This window comes from Kogia breviceps, chromosome 18 (genome assembly GCF_026419965.1).
Source record: "Kogia breviceps isolate mKogBre1 chromosome 18, mKogBre1 haplotype 1, whole genome shotgun sequence".
NCBI classification, from domain to species: Eukaryota; Metazoa; Chordata; class Mammalia; order Artiodactyla; family Physeteridae; genus Kogia; species Kogia breviceps.
Window position 1 is genome coordinate 4,863,524 of NC_081327.1, and position 18,040 is coordinate 4,881,563.

The 18,040-nt window shown below is 43.0% G+C and overlaps 2 protein-coding genes across 4 annotated transcripts in view; both read right to left on the minus strand.

Moving 5' to 3' along the window:
- The window catches only part of LOC131744517 (zinc finger protein 615-like), a 39,565-nt gene extending 29,115 nt beyond the window's left edge, over positions 1–10,450 (minus strand). The window contains exon 1 of the mRNA XM_067018845.1: positions 10,430–10,450. The gene's annotated coding sequence lies outside the window, so the exon portion shown is untranslated. The remainder of the gene's footprint in view (positions 1–10,429) is intronic.
- LOC131744523 (zinc finger protein 615) lies at positions 1,319–16,535 on the minus strand. 3 transcript variants are annotated; one of them, XM_067018849.1, is made up of 6 exons: positions 16,476–16,535; positions 10,979–11,120; positions 10,430–10,640; positions 8,796–8,922; positions 8,431–8,523; positions 1,319–4,259 (listed from the first exon to the last, which is right to left on the minus strand). In XM_067018849.1, exons 3-6 carry the CDS (start codon positions 10,442–10,444, stop codon positions 2,383–2,385), a joined length of 2,112 nt encoding a protein of 703 aa, XP_066874950.1. In that variant the 5' UTR covers positions 10,445–10,640; positions 10,979–11,120; positions 16,476–16,535; the 3' UTR covers positions 1,319–2,382. The 3 variants fall into 3 exon arrangements, with proteins under 3 accessions (XP_066874950.1, XP_066874949.1, XP_058900065.1); XM_067018848.1 differs by having other exon boundaries at positions 16,430–16,531; XM_059044082.2 differs by having other exon boundaries at positions 16,300–16,495.
- Between the last annotated feature and the right edge of the window lie 1,505 nt (positions 16,536–18,040).

The following is an 18,040-nucleotide window of genomic DNA, read 5'->3' on the forward strand; positions in this document are numbered from 1 at the left end:
GCTGGGTCCTACATTTTAACTCAATTCTAACACTATCTACTTGGAGATAGTGCCAGATGCCACTGGTTAAGAGCTCAGTCCCACAACTGCTCCCACCCCACCTCAGATACTCATCGCAAATAGCTGGTTCCCAAGTTACCTACAACTTGTCTGACTTGGCTCCATATTGGAGGTTTGCGTGAGCCCCTTGTCGGGTTTGATTAATCTGCTAGAGTTTGATTAATCTCACAGAACTCAGGGAAACACTTACCTGTGTTTACTAGTTTATTAAAGGACAGAAATGAACAAGCTGAGGAGAAAGAGTGAGATCTGGGAGCGTTCTAAGCACAGGAGCTTCTGTCCCCATAGAGCTGGGGGTGTGTTAACACTCCCTGTACTTCAATGTGTTCACCCTCTGGAAGCTCTCCATAGCCCCTACTATTGTTGGGATTTTATGGAAGCTTCCTCTCGTTAGGCGTGATCAATTAGTAACTTCATTTCTAGCCCCTCTCCCCTCTCCGGAGGATGGGGAGTGGGCTGAAAATTCCAAGTCTTTTTTGGTGACCAGCACCCATCCAGGAGCCATTCATGAGCCCACCCAGAGTCCCATCAATAGAACACGAGATGTTCCACACGCTCTTATCATGCAGGAATTTACAAGGGTTTCAGAAGCTCTGTGCCAGAAACCGGGGGCAGAGACCAATATGTCTATTTTCTACAATTTCACAAGCTCAAATAGTCAACCTCAAAAGGATACATCCTAAACGATTCTATTTTTCTAATATTCTATAAATGACACAATTATAGGATTAGTGTCGGGGAAAGGATGTGACTATGAGGACATAGCATGAGGGAGTTTGTGTTGACAAAGAAAGCATTCTGAATTTTGACTGGGGTGTTGGTTACACGAACCTACATATGTGATAAAGTTTAAGGCAGTATTTAAAAACCATGTTAAAACTGGTGCAATAGAAATAAACCCTGTAGTTAACAGCACTGTAACAATTTCACTTTCCTCTATTTGAGAGTAAACTGAGTGGTTATATAAGGTTTTACCTTTGGGAATAGTGGACCGAGGGTGATTTAGAAAATCTCTGGAATATTTCAGTTTTTGTGATTCTAAACTTACTTCAAAACTAAGTTATAAAAACATCACATTTATATTAATTTTATAACCCCCCACTGCTACTTATAAACTTGGTTAAACCCACCAAATATGTTGACTTATACTTATGAAATGAATATATTGTTTCATTTTGGAGTACTTCAAATATTCTGAAATAACACTTAAACTTGGAACCAAAGAAACACAAAAGTTAATTAAATAATTGAACACTCCTGACCGTATATATTAAAATTTAATCCATGATGAGAGTAACTGCCACTATGTAAAATTTATAAGATCAATGACAAGGCATCTAGAAATACGGCTGAAGGTATTCTTTCCCCAGTTGTTTGTGAGGTGTATTACCCCTTAAGTTTAGACCTGTAACACAATGTTCTCATTCATCATTTCTCCAGGGCTTCTTTCCTTCACTAAGTTGTCTGACATTTTGTTAAAGGCCACCATACTGGATGTGTTATTGCACAGATTTCCTGGCTAATGATGAGGCAATATTTACTACTGCAAACACTGCCATATTCATCACCATAGGAAAGTACTTCTCTAGTGTTAACTGACATCTCTTGAAGTGTTACTTCTGGGCAAAGGCCTTTCCACAATTTTATTTCTACCAATTAGAAATATTCATTCACTCATGATCTATGATGACCACATATGATACTGTCTATTACCAGTGAAGTCTTTCCTAGTCTTTCACATTCTTAGGCTTTATCTCAGTATACATTTTTTAAAAATATTATTTATTTATTTATTTTTGGCTGCATCGGATCTTCGTTGCTGTGCACAGGCTTTCTCTAGTTGCGGAGAGCAGGGGCTGCTCTTCGTTGCAGTGCACAGGCTTCTCATTGCGGTGGCTTCTCTTGTTGTGGGGCGTGGGCTCTAGGCATGTGGGCTTCAGTAGCTGTGGCACACGGGCTCAGTAGTTGTGGCTCGCAGGCTCTAGAGTGCAGGCTCAGTAGTTGTGGAGCACAGGCTTAGTTGCTCCATGGCATGTGGGATCATCCCGGACCAGGGCTCGAACCCGTGTTACCTGCATTGGCAGGCGGACTCTTAACCACTGCGCCACCAGGGAAGCCCTCAGTATACACTTTTTAGACAATAAAATGTCCTAAAACATTTTCACCATGGCTGATTGTGTCTGAGTTGTCTTGTAAATTTTTTCATCAACATAAAATATGAGGTAATTGATCACTAAAGATAACACCACATTCTTTGCATTGTGATTCTTCTCTGCATACTATTATCTTGAGTACAACTGGCAACAGGCTTCCCCAGAGTGACTACCTGTGAATTCTCTTATGTTTAACAAGGATTGACAAGTGGGCAAAAGCTTTCCCACACTCACTGCATCCATAGGGCCTCTCTCCTGTATGTTTTCTTTGATGAACATTGAGCCCTGACTTTGTGGTGAAGGTTTTCCCACATTCACTGCATTCATATGGCTTCTCTCCTGTGTGAATTCTCTGATGGGTAATGAGATCATTTTTGCGCAAAGAGAATTTTCCACATTCAGTACATGCAAAGGAAGTTTTTCCTGAGTGAACTCTATGATGCTGTATGAGGCATGTCTTCTTCCTAAAGGCTTTACCACACTCGTTGCATTTGTATGGTTTCTCTCCAGTGTGAGTTTGCTGATGAGTACCCAGAGTGCTCTTCATGGTGAAGCCCTTGCCACATTCATTGCATATATATGGTTTCTCTCCAGTATGAGTTCGCAGATGTGCGATGAGCATGCTTTTCCCAGTTAAGCCTTTGCCACATTCATTGCATACATAGGGTTTTTCTCCTGTGTGAGTGCGCTGGTGTACGTTGAGATGACTCTTCTCTGTGAAGCCTTTACCACATTCACTGCATACATATGGTTTCTCTCCTGTATGAATTCGCTGATGTCCTATCAGCCGGATCTTGGCTGGAAAGCCTTTTCCGCATTCACCGCACACGTAGGGTTTCTCCCCTGTATGAGTTCGCTGGTGTACAATCAGGCGGCTCTTCACAGTGAAGCCTTTCCCACAGTCACTGCATACATAGGGTTTCTCTGCAGTATGAGTTCGCTGATGTACAATAAGATCACTCTTCATGGTGAAGCCTTTTCCACACACACTACATACATAGGGTTTCTCCCCTGTATGAGTCCGCTGATGTCTGATGAGAGGGCTCTTCAAGGTGAAGCCTTTTCCACACTCATTGCATGTATAGGGTTTCTCTCCAGTATGAGTTCGCTGATGTACGATGAGGCAGTGCTTCATTGAAAAGCCTTTCCCACATTCACTGCACATATACAGTTTCTGTTCTCTGTGAGTTTGCTGATGAGTGATAAGACTGTTCTTCAAGGTGAAACTTTTCCCACATACATTGCATATAAAGGGTTTCTCACCTGTATGAGTTCGATGGTGTGCAATAAGACGTCTCTTCTCGATGAAGCCTTTTCCACATTCACTGCATATGTAAGGTTTCTCTCCTGTATGAGTTTTCTGATGTGTAGTGAGACTGAACTTTGTAGAGAAGGCTTTTCCACACAGACTGCATCCATGGGGCTTCTCTCCCGTATGAGTTCGCTGATGATAAAGGAGCCGACACTTTTTGGTGAATGCTTTCCCACATTCACTACATGTGTAAGGTTTCTCTCCCATATGACTTTTCTGATGTACGTCGAACTGTGATTTCTCAAAGAAGGTTTTATTGCATTCAGTGCACTCATAATGTTTCAGTCCCGTATGAGTTCTTTGATGTTCAGTGAGACTGGATTTTCTGGAGAAGGCTTTTCCACACAGACTGCATACATGGGCTTTCTCTATGTTGCAAGTTCTCTGTTGCTTAGTGGACAGGGAGTTACTGCCGATGGGTTTTGTACTTACAGGAAATTTAATTTCAGTAAAAGATTGCTTGTGGTTAACATGGAGAAGGAATTTACCATCTGCATTAAACTCAGCAGAGTTCTTTAAGTTACAGCTTCTCTTCTGGTTTTCAAAACTTAAATTTGAATTTAAAAATTTTTCAGTTAAGTCAAACATATCACAATTTTGCTTTAACAGGAAATGACTTTCACTTTGATTAACAATATTTGCAAGTGTATTATGTTCGCAGCATCGTTCCACAATATTTTGAATGCTGTGATTTGGCAAGTGACACTGCAGAGGGTCATCAACTTTCCTGATTTCTAGGAAAGAAGAGAACAAGGAATCATTCCGCAATCTCTCATAATCTTAATTTGGAAGAAAACTGTTTCAAAAAATGCCTTCATGTGAAGTAACTATTTAGTGATAATTCTATGTGTGATATAATAAGAAATATATTTGGTCTTCCTCCACAGCACTCCTAATGCCTTGTAATTTCCTAAGTGACAGAAGTATCTTTCAATACTGAGTTTATGCTAATGAGGTGACTTAGCATAGGGTTCATACATAACCTCAGGATGGGACTGACCACCGGAAAGACTAAGTGATTAGAAGGTTGGAACTTTCAGCTCCACCCAGCAGCCTCTGGGAAAGGAGAGAGGGCCTAGAGATTAAAACTCTATAAAAACTCGTAACAAGATTTGCTCAACCTTTGGATGGGTGAACACATCCATGTGCGAGGAGGGTGGTGCTCCCCAGTTCCATGGGGACAGAAGCTTCTGCTTCTGTCAGGAATCCTTCAGACCTTGCCCTATGTACCTCTTCCTCTGGCTATTCATCTGTATATCCTTTATAGTAAACTGGTAAACATAAGCAAATGTTTCTTTGAGTTCTGTGAGCCAACCTGGCAAATTAATTGAACCCAAGAAGGGGGTCATGAGAACCTTCAATTTATAGCCAGTTGGTCAGAAGCACAGGTAACAATCTGGAGTTGCAATTGGCATCTGACATGGGGACAATCTCGTGGGACTGAACCCTTAATTTGTAGGATCTGACACTATTTCCACATAGATAGTATCAGAAATGAGTTTAATTTGTAGGACATCCAGGTTTAATTCTGGGCATAGACAACTGAAGCAAAGGAAAAAAGAAGGCAATTGCAGTCTGTGAATCACAGTTAAAGGAGCAATGAATATGTAAGAGGTGGAGGAAATCAGGATATGTTCAAAGAAAAGACAAGGTTCACTGATGGACTTAATGAGAGAAGCACGGAAGAGGTTAAGACTCAAGGATTATTCCAAGAATTATGTGGTTTCAGCCACTGGGTGGGTGGAATGCCTCTTAATAATGTGAAGAATATTACTGAAGTCCAGAATGAGAGGAAAATCTAGCACACATTGTGAAACAAAGCTTAAGGAGGTTATTACTTGTCTGAGTACAAACATGAAGAAACGGGTTGAATATATCAATGTTTCAAAAGGTCTTATCTGATAATAGCAATGTGGATATCATCAACATAAATTATCGAAGAACAGATATATGTATATATATATATATATACATCTGATTCACTTTGCTGTACACCTGAAACTAACACATTGTAAATCGACTGTACTCCAATATAAAATAAAAAATTTTTTTTAAAAAACAGAGTATTCAAAGACAGAGTACTGGATAAGACTATGTTTGGAAACATGTATAATAAAAGTTCAAGGCACGGGCCAAGGCTTTAGCCATTTCAACATGTAGAGTTTGAAAGTTCAATCAAGTCCATTGAAGAGAACCAAACATTGACGATTGTGATCAGGTACAATCTTGCAGACCCAGGTGTATAGAACAAATACAATGGCAAGTAAGAATGTGTCTCCTTAGCATCTGATTTCAAGGTAAATATGACAAACTATTGAGGTTTATCATATTCCAACAACTTGCCTTCTTCTTCATTCTTCAGGCCACCATTTACCTAACTCTAGCAAAGCACTAACACTAACATCAAATATAGATAAAATCTTCTGTAACCAACACTCCCAACTAATACTCTACTTGGAACATACTCTCCTATGTTCCTACTCGAAAAGGGAACGATGATATGCAGATACTCCATCCCTGAACATTGCATAGAAAGGGCTGGCCCTCAGAGGATAACGTCTGAGTCCCTGGAATATCCCACCTGATGAGAATGTCTTTTTAGGCATGAAATCTTAGGACATATCATAGAGTTTATGCTAACAATGTGATTTGTGGTAGATGCCCACTTTTGTATGCCTGAGGCTTTGGACAACACTGTAACATTCTGATTCTGAGGTCTAGAGGCACCAGGCTTGGGTGAGCTTCCCTGCTTGGCAACACTTCACACATGTTGTCAAACATTCAAACATCATTGCTGGGAAAATTCAGCACTGTTCACATGACTCCACTGGTAGAGGACAACCGGGAAGCTTGTGTGCAGTCTCTCCTGGATTCTTTCCCATGCACATTTCATCTTTGATGACTTTAATCTGTATTATTTTATTGTCACACATTGTAACCAAGAGTATAAAAGTACATACCCCTCCCCAATAATGTCTACATTCTATAAAGTAGGCAAAGCGATCCTCTTTAAAAATTGTATAATGCCACTCCTCTACTCAAAATCCCCTGTTTTCTCAACTTATTCAGAAAAGAATCAAGGTCTTGAATGCCCTTGATAGGCAGTTTGTGAACTATGTACCAAAATCCCCAGCTACTACCCTGTTACCCTTAACTCCAGTCATTTTCCCTCTTGGACAGTCCCTTCTACCCATGTAAGTTTCCCCGAAGTTCCTCAAACACATTCCAGATTCAGGTCTTTCAACTTCCCACTGTCTCACATTTGGAAAACTCCTCACCCAGAAAGATTACTCATATCCCTCATCTATGTGCTCAAAGGCACCTTATCAGAGAGCCACTCCCATTCCAAAAGGGCAGTTCCAAGCCCCAACACCCACTCTTCCATTAGCTGCTTTAATTTTCTTTACAGCAATTTTTACACTAAGACATGTTTTTCTTTTAAATGTGTAGAACTGAAAGAGAACCTCAATTTTTAAAAGGATGGAGAGAAGATTTCTGTTCTCACACACAAATTAGGAAGTCACAGGCCAGCTGACATGAGGAAGAATAAAATACGTAGAAAGAAATTGTACATTAGACAATATTAAGAGAGAAATCAATTTGGGGGCATCTCTTTCAGAGAACAGAAAGCGCTTAACTCATGCGAATGGAAGAAACTTTTAAGACTTATGAGAACTGAGAAGAAAATGGAAATGAAAGTATGGAAAAGGTTGGAAGGGGTTGGGGACCAAAGAACCACACAAATGCACAACAGAAACTAGGTTATCTTGAGGACACAGCATCCAAGGTGGGGTTGCACGTTATGGTGAGAAATCGTTATTTCCTCATATGGCAGGAAGAAGGTACAGTGGTAAGAAGAATATGATGAACTCAAAGTTCTCTTTCCAGAGAGGCCTGGAAAGTGGGATTTCACAGCAAGAGAGGCGGTAACACAGAGATCTTGTAATGGTAGACGAAGGAGAGGAAGATTTGAAAATCCAAGGAAGAAGAAAACTACGCAAACAAACAAAAATAAGATGCATATGAAATAAGCGGGATCAGGGACTTCCCCGGTGGTCCAGTGGTAAAGAATCCACCTTATATTGCAGGGGAAGCAGGTTCGATCCCTGGTCAGGGAACTAAGATCTCATGTTCCATGGGGCAACTAAGCCCAAGTGCCACAGCTACTGAGCTCGCACACCTCAACTAGAGCCCACGTGCCGCAAACCACAGAGCCTGCTCGCTCTGGAGCCCGCACGCCACAACTACAGAGCGCACATGCCCTGGAGCCTGCGCGCCACAACTAGAGAAGAGAAAACCCGCAGTCACAACTAGAGAGAAGCCTGTGCACCACAACGAAGAGCCCGTGTGCCGCAATGAAGATCCTGCGTGCTGCAACTAACACCCGACGCAACCAAAAATTTAAAACTGAAATTGGGCTTCCCTGGTAGCGCAGTGGTTGAGAGTCCGCCTGCCGATGCAGGGGACACGGGTTCGCGCCCCAATCCGGGAAGATCCCACATGCCGCAGAGCAGCTGGGCCCATGAGCCATGGCCGCTGAGCCTGCGCGTCCAGAGCCTGTGCTCCGCAACGGGAGAGGCCACAACAGTGAAAGGCCCGCGTACCGCAAAAAACAAAAACAAAAACAGAAAAACCTGAAATAGAATAAATAAATAAATAATAAAGACACAATTAAAAAAAAAACACTCATAGTTTAGAAATAAGCAGGGATCAGATCTCAGAAGAAAACAAAGGGATATATTTTCCTCTTAACTTCCACAAAGAAAAAGAGTTCTTGTACAGGAAGAGAGGTACTTGATAGGGCTGCTTTTGTTTCCTCAGACACTATCACAGCTCTGACGCGTTGTCTCCTGACCAAAGTACGCCTTCCCTGGCTGCCCACCTTGCTGGGTCTCACCCACTCACCTGGACAGATTCGACGGTGGCTGTCATCTTCTACTGGCCACAGTTCTCCTCGTTCCAACCTGGAGACAGCATCTGGTTTGCTGGCTTGATACCCTGTTCATGAAAAATGACAGAAGACTTAGACACACCGAACTGGGCTGGGATACGGCAGGAAGGGATAATGGTACAGATGTGAGGTTTCACATCTGTAACCTCAAGGCTCTTCTCTCAGGGGAGGGGCAATTATACCCTCTAGTCTGGGGCAAGAGAAGGATCTGAGACTCGACCACTGCAGAGGAATGCAGTTAGTCTGAAGAGTTAAGAGGCTGCGAGTGGAACGGCCACTGCCGGGCACCCTCTGAGGGACCCAGGGGAGCCGTCCTCACCCACGGACAGCAGGTTGCTATAGTTCTCCAGCATCACGTCCCGGTACAGGTCCTTCTGATCAGGGGCCAGGAGCTGCCACTCCTCCCACGTGAACTTCATCGTCACGTCGTCATACGTCAGGGATTCCTGTCATAACACAGTCACGTTTAGCCAAGTGACGTTCTTTGGGTGACATGGAAAAAATGTAAAGGAAATGATTCTGTTCACTTTTGCCATATAGGACATTGGTGGGTTTTTCCCTTCTTACGCTGTGATAGAATAAGAATCCTAGTAAAATACTATGTTACGGCACAGTCTTCCAGATGGGATAGAGGCATAAGGCAGGGTTAAAGACGCCAAGCTTCTCATCACGGCTGGGTCTTTCCGGTGACCAGCCCACATCCAGGAGCTCACTCAGAGTCACCTCGGTAGAACAAAGTCACTCCTGTCGCCCAGGAAATGACAAGAGTTTCAGGAGCCCTGTGTCAGGAACAGAGGTCAAAGACCAATATTAGAAGAGGAGATGCTCCTAGTGTTCTTATCACTTAGGGAATCACAAGGGTTTGGGGAGCTCTGTGCCAGGAACAGGGGGCAGAGACCAATACATATTTCCTGCTATCTCACAAACATTCACTAATATCAAACTATATGCTACTTACAAGTAGATGAAGACAATACATACTAATTTCAGTGGTCAATATACTAAACAAAATAAGAGAAACTGTACAGGAAATTCCCTGGCGCTCCGGTGGTTAGGACTCGGTGCTTTCACTGTGGTGGTCCGCGTTCAATCCCTGGTTGGGGAACTAAGATCCCGCAAGCCACGTGGCCAAAAAACCGACCTTGTGATTAGAGGGTTAGAACTTTCAGCCCCACTTCTAGCCCTCCAGGGAGGGGGGAGGGACTGGAAACTGAGCCAATCAACAGTGGCCATTGATTTAATCTACCACACCTACCCAATGAGACCTCCACAAAAAAACCCTAAACTACAGGGCTCAGAGCACTTCCGGGATGGTGAACACATCTAGGTGCTGGGGGTGTGACACCCCTAGAGAGGGCGTGGGAGGCCCTTGTCCCTTCCCTCATGTCTTGCCTAAGTATCTTTCCATTTGGCTCTTCCCAAGCTGTATCCTTCAGAATGAACCAGTATGGGTACTGTGGGCAGCCAATATTTGGCATCCAAAGTGAGGGCCGTCCTGTGGGATTGAGCCCTTAAACCTGTGGAGACGGACAGTAACTGCAGTAGTTAATGTCGGGAATTAAATTGTAGACGCTCAGCTGGTATCTAGAGAGTTGGAGAAGCGATTGTTGGTCTGGAAAGACCCACACATTTGGTGCCGGAAGTGCTGGGAGTGCAAACGGTTTGTAGTACTGCCTATCATGTAACTTATGACTCTCTTGTGATGGCTGTCAGAGACATTAGGCACACATTGACAGCTAATATAACTCACAGGATTTTTTGCACATTCACAGATTACATCCCAACGCGAGTCACGGAATATGAATCCTATGAATAATATATTCCTGATCCAACTTTACCAAGAGTTCTCCAGATCCTGCTAGGATCCATTTAAACTTTTCTACTTAACTGCACTGATTTTTACAGGCAAAGCCACTGGGGAATAAAGAAAGAATAAAAGAAACCAAAAGTCACCTGGGCCTGGATCATTTTCTTCTGACTTTGGGAAATGGCTGCAAACGGGGATGTTGTCTTTAGCTCTTCTGGATCAGCTCTGAATTTCTGTTCCAAAATCTCAGTCTCCAATCAAGGATGTCTCCAGAACTGACAGTACTTAAGTCTCAGAATCTTTTCCTCCTTCTTTCCTTTGATCCCTCTTGTTCCTGGGGAAGCCAGCACCTGTGGGCTGAAGAGCAAATTACTCTGAGTGGCACATTCTCTTTCGGCCCAGGTGCTGTCAGTGTTGCTGGCCACTCATCTTAAATTAAGGCCCCCAAAGATCGATCGGTCCTTTTATTAAGAAGCTTTTACATCTGGGCCGATAAAACACAACATTCCGAATATTTGGGAAGTACACCTTTCTCTTGTAAAGTGGAAGCAGTGAAAGGGGATGTGGGAAGGAGAATCAGCACAGCACAATGCCCCACTGGCAGGGAAATCCACAGGTAGATCAACTTTAGGAGAGAGGACACGCAGACAGGATATACACATTTCTCTTCTTTTAAACCACGTGCGTCCACGTACCTCTTCAAAAGTCTTTTTACATCCCAGGGTTCACACACTCAAATTCGAAGAACATCATGCTAAGCAATTAAGAAGCACCGTCATGTAACTTTTCATTACCGTCCACTTCTTGATCCTCGATAAGAGTATTATAAGCATAAACCTATAAAGGATACTCAGTCAAAAATACTTTAGGAATAAAACTGAAATAAAAACATTTTCAGGGGTCGAGGGGGAGAAGGATAAATTAGGAGTTTGGGATTATCATATACACACTACTATATGTAAAACAGATAACCAACAAGGACACACTGTATAGCACAGGGAACTATGTTCAATAATTTGTAATAAGCTGTAGGAGCAAAGAATCTGAACAGAAATAGATATATATGTACGTACAACTGAATCACTTTGCTGTACACCTGAAACTAACGCAACTTTGTAAATCAACTGTACTTCAACTAAAAAAAAAAACATTTTCAGGCAAAACCAGAGAGAATTCTTCATCAGAAGACCTGTAATACAGCAAATGCACATGTTCTTCAAGCAAAAGGAAAGGGTCCTTCAATGTAAGCAGAGGACCAAGGAATGAAAAGGAACTAAACTGGTAAATAAGCAGTTAAGTCTAAATTAGTACCAGCTAGGAAAATGATCATATCTCAGGAGGTTTTAAAAATATAGAGTTAACCACCACTTCCCTGGTGGCACAGTGGTTAAGAATCCACCTGCCAATGCAGGGGACACAGGTTCGAGCCCTGGTCCGGGAAGATCCCACATGCCGCGGAGCAACTAAGCCTGTGCACCACAACTACTGAGCCCGCTCTCTAGAGTCCGTGAGCCACAACTGCTGAGCCCATGTGCCACAACTACTGAGCTCATGCGCCTAGAGCCTGTGCTGCACAACAAGAGAAGCCACCACAGTGACAAGCCCACGCACCGCAAGGAAGAGTAGCCCCCACTCTCTGCAACTAGAGAAAGCCCACATGTAGCAATGAAGACCCAATGCAGCCAAAAATTAATAAATAAATTAAATAAATTAATTTTAAAAATAGAGTTAAAATTTACCATGATATCATATAAATTATGATGTGGGTAAATGAAAGTGTTCTAAGATCTCTGTATAGATAGAGTATAAAAGTACTAATTACAGTAACACTTTGACAAATAAAGGCTGTATATTATTCATAATCTCGTGACAGAATAAAACTAATAACTTTTAAAAACATACATAATTTCTATATTAAAAGAGACAGAAAATGTAATGTACATGGCAGTTACTCAACTCTACCACTGTAGCTCAAAAGCAGTCATACTTTTGGACTTCCCTGGTGGTCCAGTGGTTAAAGAGTCCATGCTTCCATTGCAGGGGGCACGGGTTCCATCCCTGGTTGGGGAAGTTCCACATGCCATGCAATGTGGCCCCAAAACAGCAGTATTTAAAAAAACAAAAAAATAGGTGTGCTAGGTTCCAATAAAACTTTATTAACAAAAACAGGCACTGGGCCAGAGTTAATCCATGGGCTCCAGGTGTCCAACCCTGAATTGGAACAGAAAAGCCATATGATCATTTAAATCAAGAGTCAGTAACAGACTCTCCAGGGCCTGGACCACCTGTTTTTACAAATCAAGGTTTATGGGAACACAGCCAGACGCATCTGTTGACTATTGTCTTAGGCTGTTTTTACACTATAATAGCAGGGTGGAGAATCTGAGTTTGGATACATTACCCACTGCAATGCAGTTTGAAAAAATAATAATAAAAGGTGAGTTTTGAATATAAGGAGAGGCAAATTGTATTTGCCTAATATGCCTATACATCTGTTTAGTCAGGAGGCTGGTCACAAAATTAAAATGGAAAAATTCTATACGATTCTAAAGCACACACAGGTCAAGTGTCTGTTTAAAAAGAACGTTTCCTGCGAATAATTTAACATTCAAGCGAAAATGATCAATGAAACTATCAACTGGTAACCTAAAAATACATTTCTAAGAATCTCTGAAAGGGAAATATTGGCAAAAGTGTGATATTTGACAAGTCATTTTTACTTTCTTCACTATATTTTTCATAAGAGCATGTATATTTTAAAAATCAGAGAGAGGACTTCCCTGGTGGTCCAGTGGTAAAGACTCCACCTTCCAATGCAGGGAATGCGGATTCAATCCCTGGTCAGGGAACTAAGATCCCACATGCCGCGGAGCAACTAAACCCGCGCGCCACAACTACTGAGCTCGTGTGCCTCAACTAGAGTCCACGTGCCACAAACTGCAGAGCCCATGCGCCCTGGAGCCTGCGCACCACACCTAGAGAAAACCCGCAGGCCACAAGTAGAGAGAAACCTGCACGCTGCAACGAAGAGCCTGCGCCGCAACTAAGACCTGAGGCAGCCAAAAAAGAAGAAAAAAAAAATCAGAGAAATATCAGCATTCTACACTTTAAATAAAATTGCTGTAGCATGGTCATTAATATAAGTTCATGGCTTTCGAAGTTTTCTTTCCAAAAAAAAATAGAGAGGGAAAACAAGGAGGAAGGCAGGGAGAGAGAAAATGAGTTATAAATACAAATTTTACAAAACACAAAGCCACAAATATGGGGGAATTAGCAGCTTTTTTACTCAGATATGCTATGCCTCTGCCATCACAATTCATTAGTTAAGGTATTTTACTTCACTGAATCTTCAAAATAACTCTGAGGGAGAGATTTCAATTGCTTTTCTTTTCTTTTTTTCTAAGAAGGAAACAAGACGTCACACAAACTGCGCAATGAGCAGGGGGCAGAATTTGGATTGAAAAACCAGATTCATCTCGTTCCGAAATTAATTTTCACTCCACACCAGGCCAAAATTATTTGTAAATAAGATGTCTGTTCATTACATAAAGACAGGAAACAAGTAAAAGGCTGTTAGTAGAACTTTTATTAATCACGTGATTGAATAAGTATTTAAAGTAACGGTAGAGGTCTGCAACTTACTTGGAAATATACCAAAACCACCACCAACAAAAGACTGATACATGAACAGAGGAGGAACACAGGGTTAGGAAACTAACTGGTAGAGCAAGTCTAGTACTATTAATAATAAAGCCTAAATGGTAGGTATATGGGTGGTTAATATAAAATCCTTTCAATATTTCTGTAGGTTTGAAAATTTTCACACTAAAATGTTGGGTGGAAAGAAAGATATTGTAGGTTTAAGAAATGAGTAAGGTGACCAAACATAAATATTTAAAGTTAGTTGCTGAGGGGCGTGGGGAGAGGATAAATTAGGAGGATGGGATTAACATACACACTACTATATGTAATATAGATAACCAACAAGGACCTACTGTATAGCACAGGGAGCTATAGTCAATATTTTGTAATAACCTAGAAGGGAAAAGAATCTGAAAAAGATATCTATATATACACGTATAACTGAATCAATGTGTTGTACACGTGAAACACGATATTGTAAATCAACTATACTTCAATTTTTAAAAAATCAGCCAAAAATAAAGTCAACTGCTCTTTTATGTTGTAGAAAATTATGAGGAAACGGGAGTTAGCAAATAATAATACGTTTACAATTGCAATAAAAATAAGTAGTCTAGGCTGGAGATGAAAGGCAAGGGAACAAATCCATAGGTAAATGCATAATCATAAAATGTTCCAAAAAATGACACCTAAGTATTTTAAATATTTCACCTCTATATAGATGTATGCAATCACTGAATACAAACCTACATATAATACCACCAGTTCACGCATTTAAAATAATTTGTAAATCTATATTCCATGAAATAAAGTGAAAGAGAACATCATAGTACCATTTACGCAATTTATCTGAATTATGAATATTAAGGACATAATATAAACGCCTAAAACTGAAATACACTAAAATTTTACAAGCATTGTCAGAACTCACAGTGACAGAGATGTTATTTTACTTGTTTTAGACAGAATCTGAAAAGAAATGTCCAAGAGGAATGTGCAGGAGCCTTGCAGGACAAAGGATAAAAGCTGCATCTTAAATATCGTAAAACATACTGCTATTAAGATATTCATCTGGTGGATCTCTGGATCATTCATCTCGCCAAAAACCTTCATTTCTGAGAGTTTAAGAGTAAGTGGTGGGCTTCCCTGGTGGCGCAGTGGTTGAGAATCCGCCTGCCGATGCAGGGGACATGGGTTCATGCCCCGGTCCGGGAAGATCCCACGTGCTGCGGAGCGGCTGAGCCCGTGAGCCATGGCCGCTGAGCCTGCGTGTCCGGAGCCTGCGCTCCGCAACGGGAGAGGCCACAGCAGTGAGAGGCCCACGTACCACAAAAAAAAAAAAAAAAAAAAAAAGAGTAAGTGGTGTAAGCGGTGACGATGTGAGAGAGTGGCAGGGACATATACACACTACCAAATGTAAATTAGATAGCTAGTGGGAAGCTGCCGCATAGCACAGGGAGATCACCTCTGTGCTTTGTGACCACCTGGGGGCGGGGTGGGAAGGGGAGGGTGGGAGGGAGGGTGACGCAAGAGGGAAGAGATATGGGAACATGTGTATATGGATAACTGATTCACTTTGTTGTAAAGGAGAAACTAACACACTATTGTAAAACAGTTATACTCCAATAAAGATGTTATTAAAAAAAAAAAAAGAGTGGGGCTTCCCTGGTGGCGCAGTGGTTGGGAGTCCGCCTGCCGATTCAGGGGACGCGGGTTCGTGCCCCGGTCCGGAAGGATCCCACGTGCCGCGGAGCGGCTGGGCCCGTGAGCCGTGGCCGCTGCGCCTGCGCGTCCGGAGCCTGTGCTCCGCAACGGGAGGGGCCACAACAGTGAGAGGCCCGCGTACCGCAAAAAAAAAAAAAGAGTAAGGGGTGATGTTGGGTGCCAAAGAGGATTTTAAAACTAGTGGTGAAGAGCCAAAGAGGATTTTAAAACTAGTGGTGAAGAAGGGACTCGACCGACCTAAACGGCAGAAGGGTGACGTTAACGTCCATCACGTCTGTTACAGAGGCCGAGGTTGGAGCTCAACACACGAAAGTACTCGGGCCTCCAAAGTATCAGCCCATACACGCATCTGTACCCCAAACGATTACTACCACCACCCGCGTTAATCTCAGAGACTCCCGTCCATTAACCCCGAAACAGATACTCCATCTTTTAGCCCCAACAAAACCCGAAAGATAAACAGCATTCACTGACAAACACCACCCTCCAGTTCGCAGTCACGGAGCCCTACAGAGAGTAAACGGCAAAGACCCCAACACGTGCCCTCGAGACTAAATCGTTGACCTCTAGGGATCTTCAACCACTAACCACAAGAGAATCTCCTGATTGAAGCCAGAAGTACCCCAACCACATATACACTGTTACCCACCCTTTAGGGCTCCCCTGGAAGAGAACACCCATTCACGCTGTCCCCCCGCTTGTATTCTACACGCATCACCCAATGCGGACGCTGACAGGCCCTCCCTCCCCACTGTACACGAAGAGACCCAGCCACTAACTTGACTTGTCCGGGGACGATCGCGACCCATCCACGACTGCACTTACTTCGCGGAACTTCGTCGCTTCCCTCGTCACCGCGGTACGGTGGCCAACGAGGGTCTGAGACGTTTCTGCCGCAAAAAGACAACTGAATTTCCGACTTCTCTTCGTAGGTAACTTGGCCGCGCCCGCTAGCGTGACCCCATGGGCGCGGCCATATTTGGGAATCCGGCGTCTGAAGAGCGAAGAGCCCCGTTTTGCGCTCGTGCGCGGGGAACACTGGGAAGACGGAAGGTCACCGAAACTGTCAATTTGGGGGCACCTGAACCCTTAATAAAAACGGACATATGCGCATAAGCTCGAGCTTGCACCAAACAAGAAACGCATGGCGGTAAATCCCTTTCTGCGAGCTGGCAAGAAAATTAAAATGGCAGTAACATTGATCCACTTTGTACGGAAGTTAGGCAACAGCCCAGTGGACGCAACCATCTTACAGGAAGTGAAGGAATCCGTACAGCACGACTCGCGTTTGGGAAAAGGCGAACCGTCCGGTAGAGGATATCTGGGCCAAGTTTCTAGAGAAATTGGCCTAAGGGGACTTTTGAACGGCACACGGCTTGGAGAATCTCTGAAGTTACAGGGATGGCGGCCATAGGTTAGGAAATAAAAACAGCTGGAACGTGCTAAAGCTGTTCGTATGTATGGGGGGAAAGGCCACTGAAGGCGGGCCCAATGTGAAGGGCGGTACCTATGACAGGGGGGAAGCTTTCCCTTTGGGGTCCAAAGACAAAGGCAGAGCTCAGAAGACCAAGGGTCAAAAATTACGGAAGTGTGACTTCAAGGAGAATAAAAGGTTGTGTAAAAAAAAAGAGAGTAATCATGTTACACTACGTGAGTCAGTTGCAAATAGTGGTTCCAACTAAACCCGTTGGAAGAACGGAGGAAAAGGAAAGGAAATGCCGTGTGTGTGTGTGTGTGTGTGTGTGTGTGTGTGATAGATATGACTGTATTGAAACAAAAATGTCTAAACTACTCCAGACTAGATGGATCATTTTACATTCCCACAATCGATATATGAGATCCACTTTCTCTGATTCCTCACTAGGATTTGTTATAAAGAGATTTTAAAAGGCATAAGAAAAAGATGACCAACCTAAATTTTTTAAAACTTTTTTTATTATTCTTTAATTTTTGGCTGCGTTGGGTCTTCGTTGCTGCGCGCGGGCTTTCTTCTACATGTGGCGAGTAGGGGCTGCTCTTCATTGCGGTGCGCGGGCTTCTCATTGCAGTGGCTCCTCTTGTTGCGGAGCACAGGCTCTAGGCGCGCGGGCTTCAGTAGTTGCCGCGCGTGGGCTTGGTAGCTGTGGCTGGCGGGGTCTAGAGCGCAGGCTCAGTAGCTGTGGCGCACGGGCTTAGCTGCTCTGCGGCATGTGGGATCTTCCAGGACCAGGGCTTGAACCCATGTCCCCTGCATTGGCAGGCGGATTCTTTTTTTTTTTTTTTTTTTTTTTTTAACATCTTTATTGGAGTATAATTGTTTTACAATAGTGTGTTAGTTTTCCCTCTACAACAAACTAAATCAGTTGGCAGGCGGATTCTTAACCACTGTGCCACTGGGGAAGCCAAGGCCA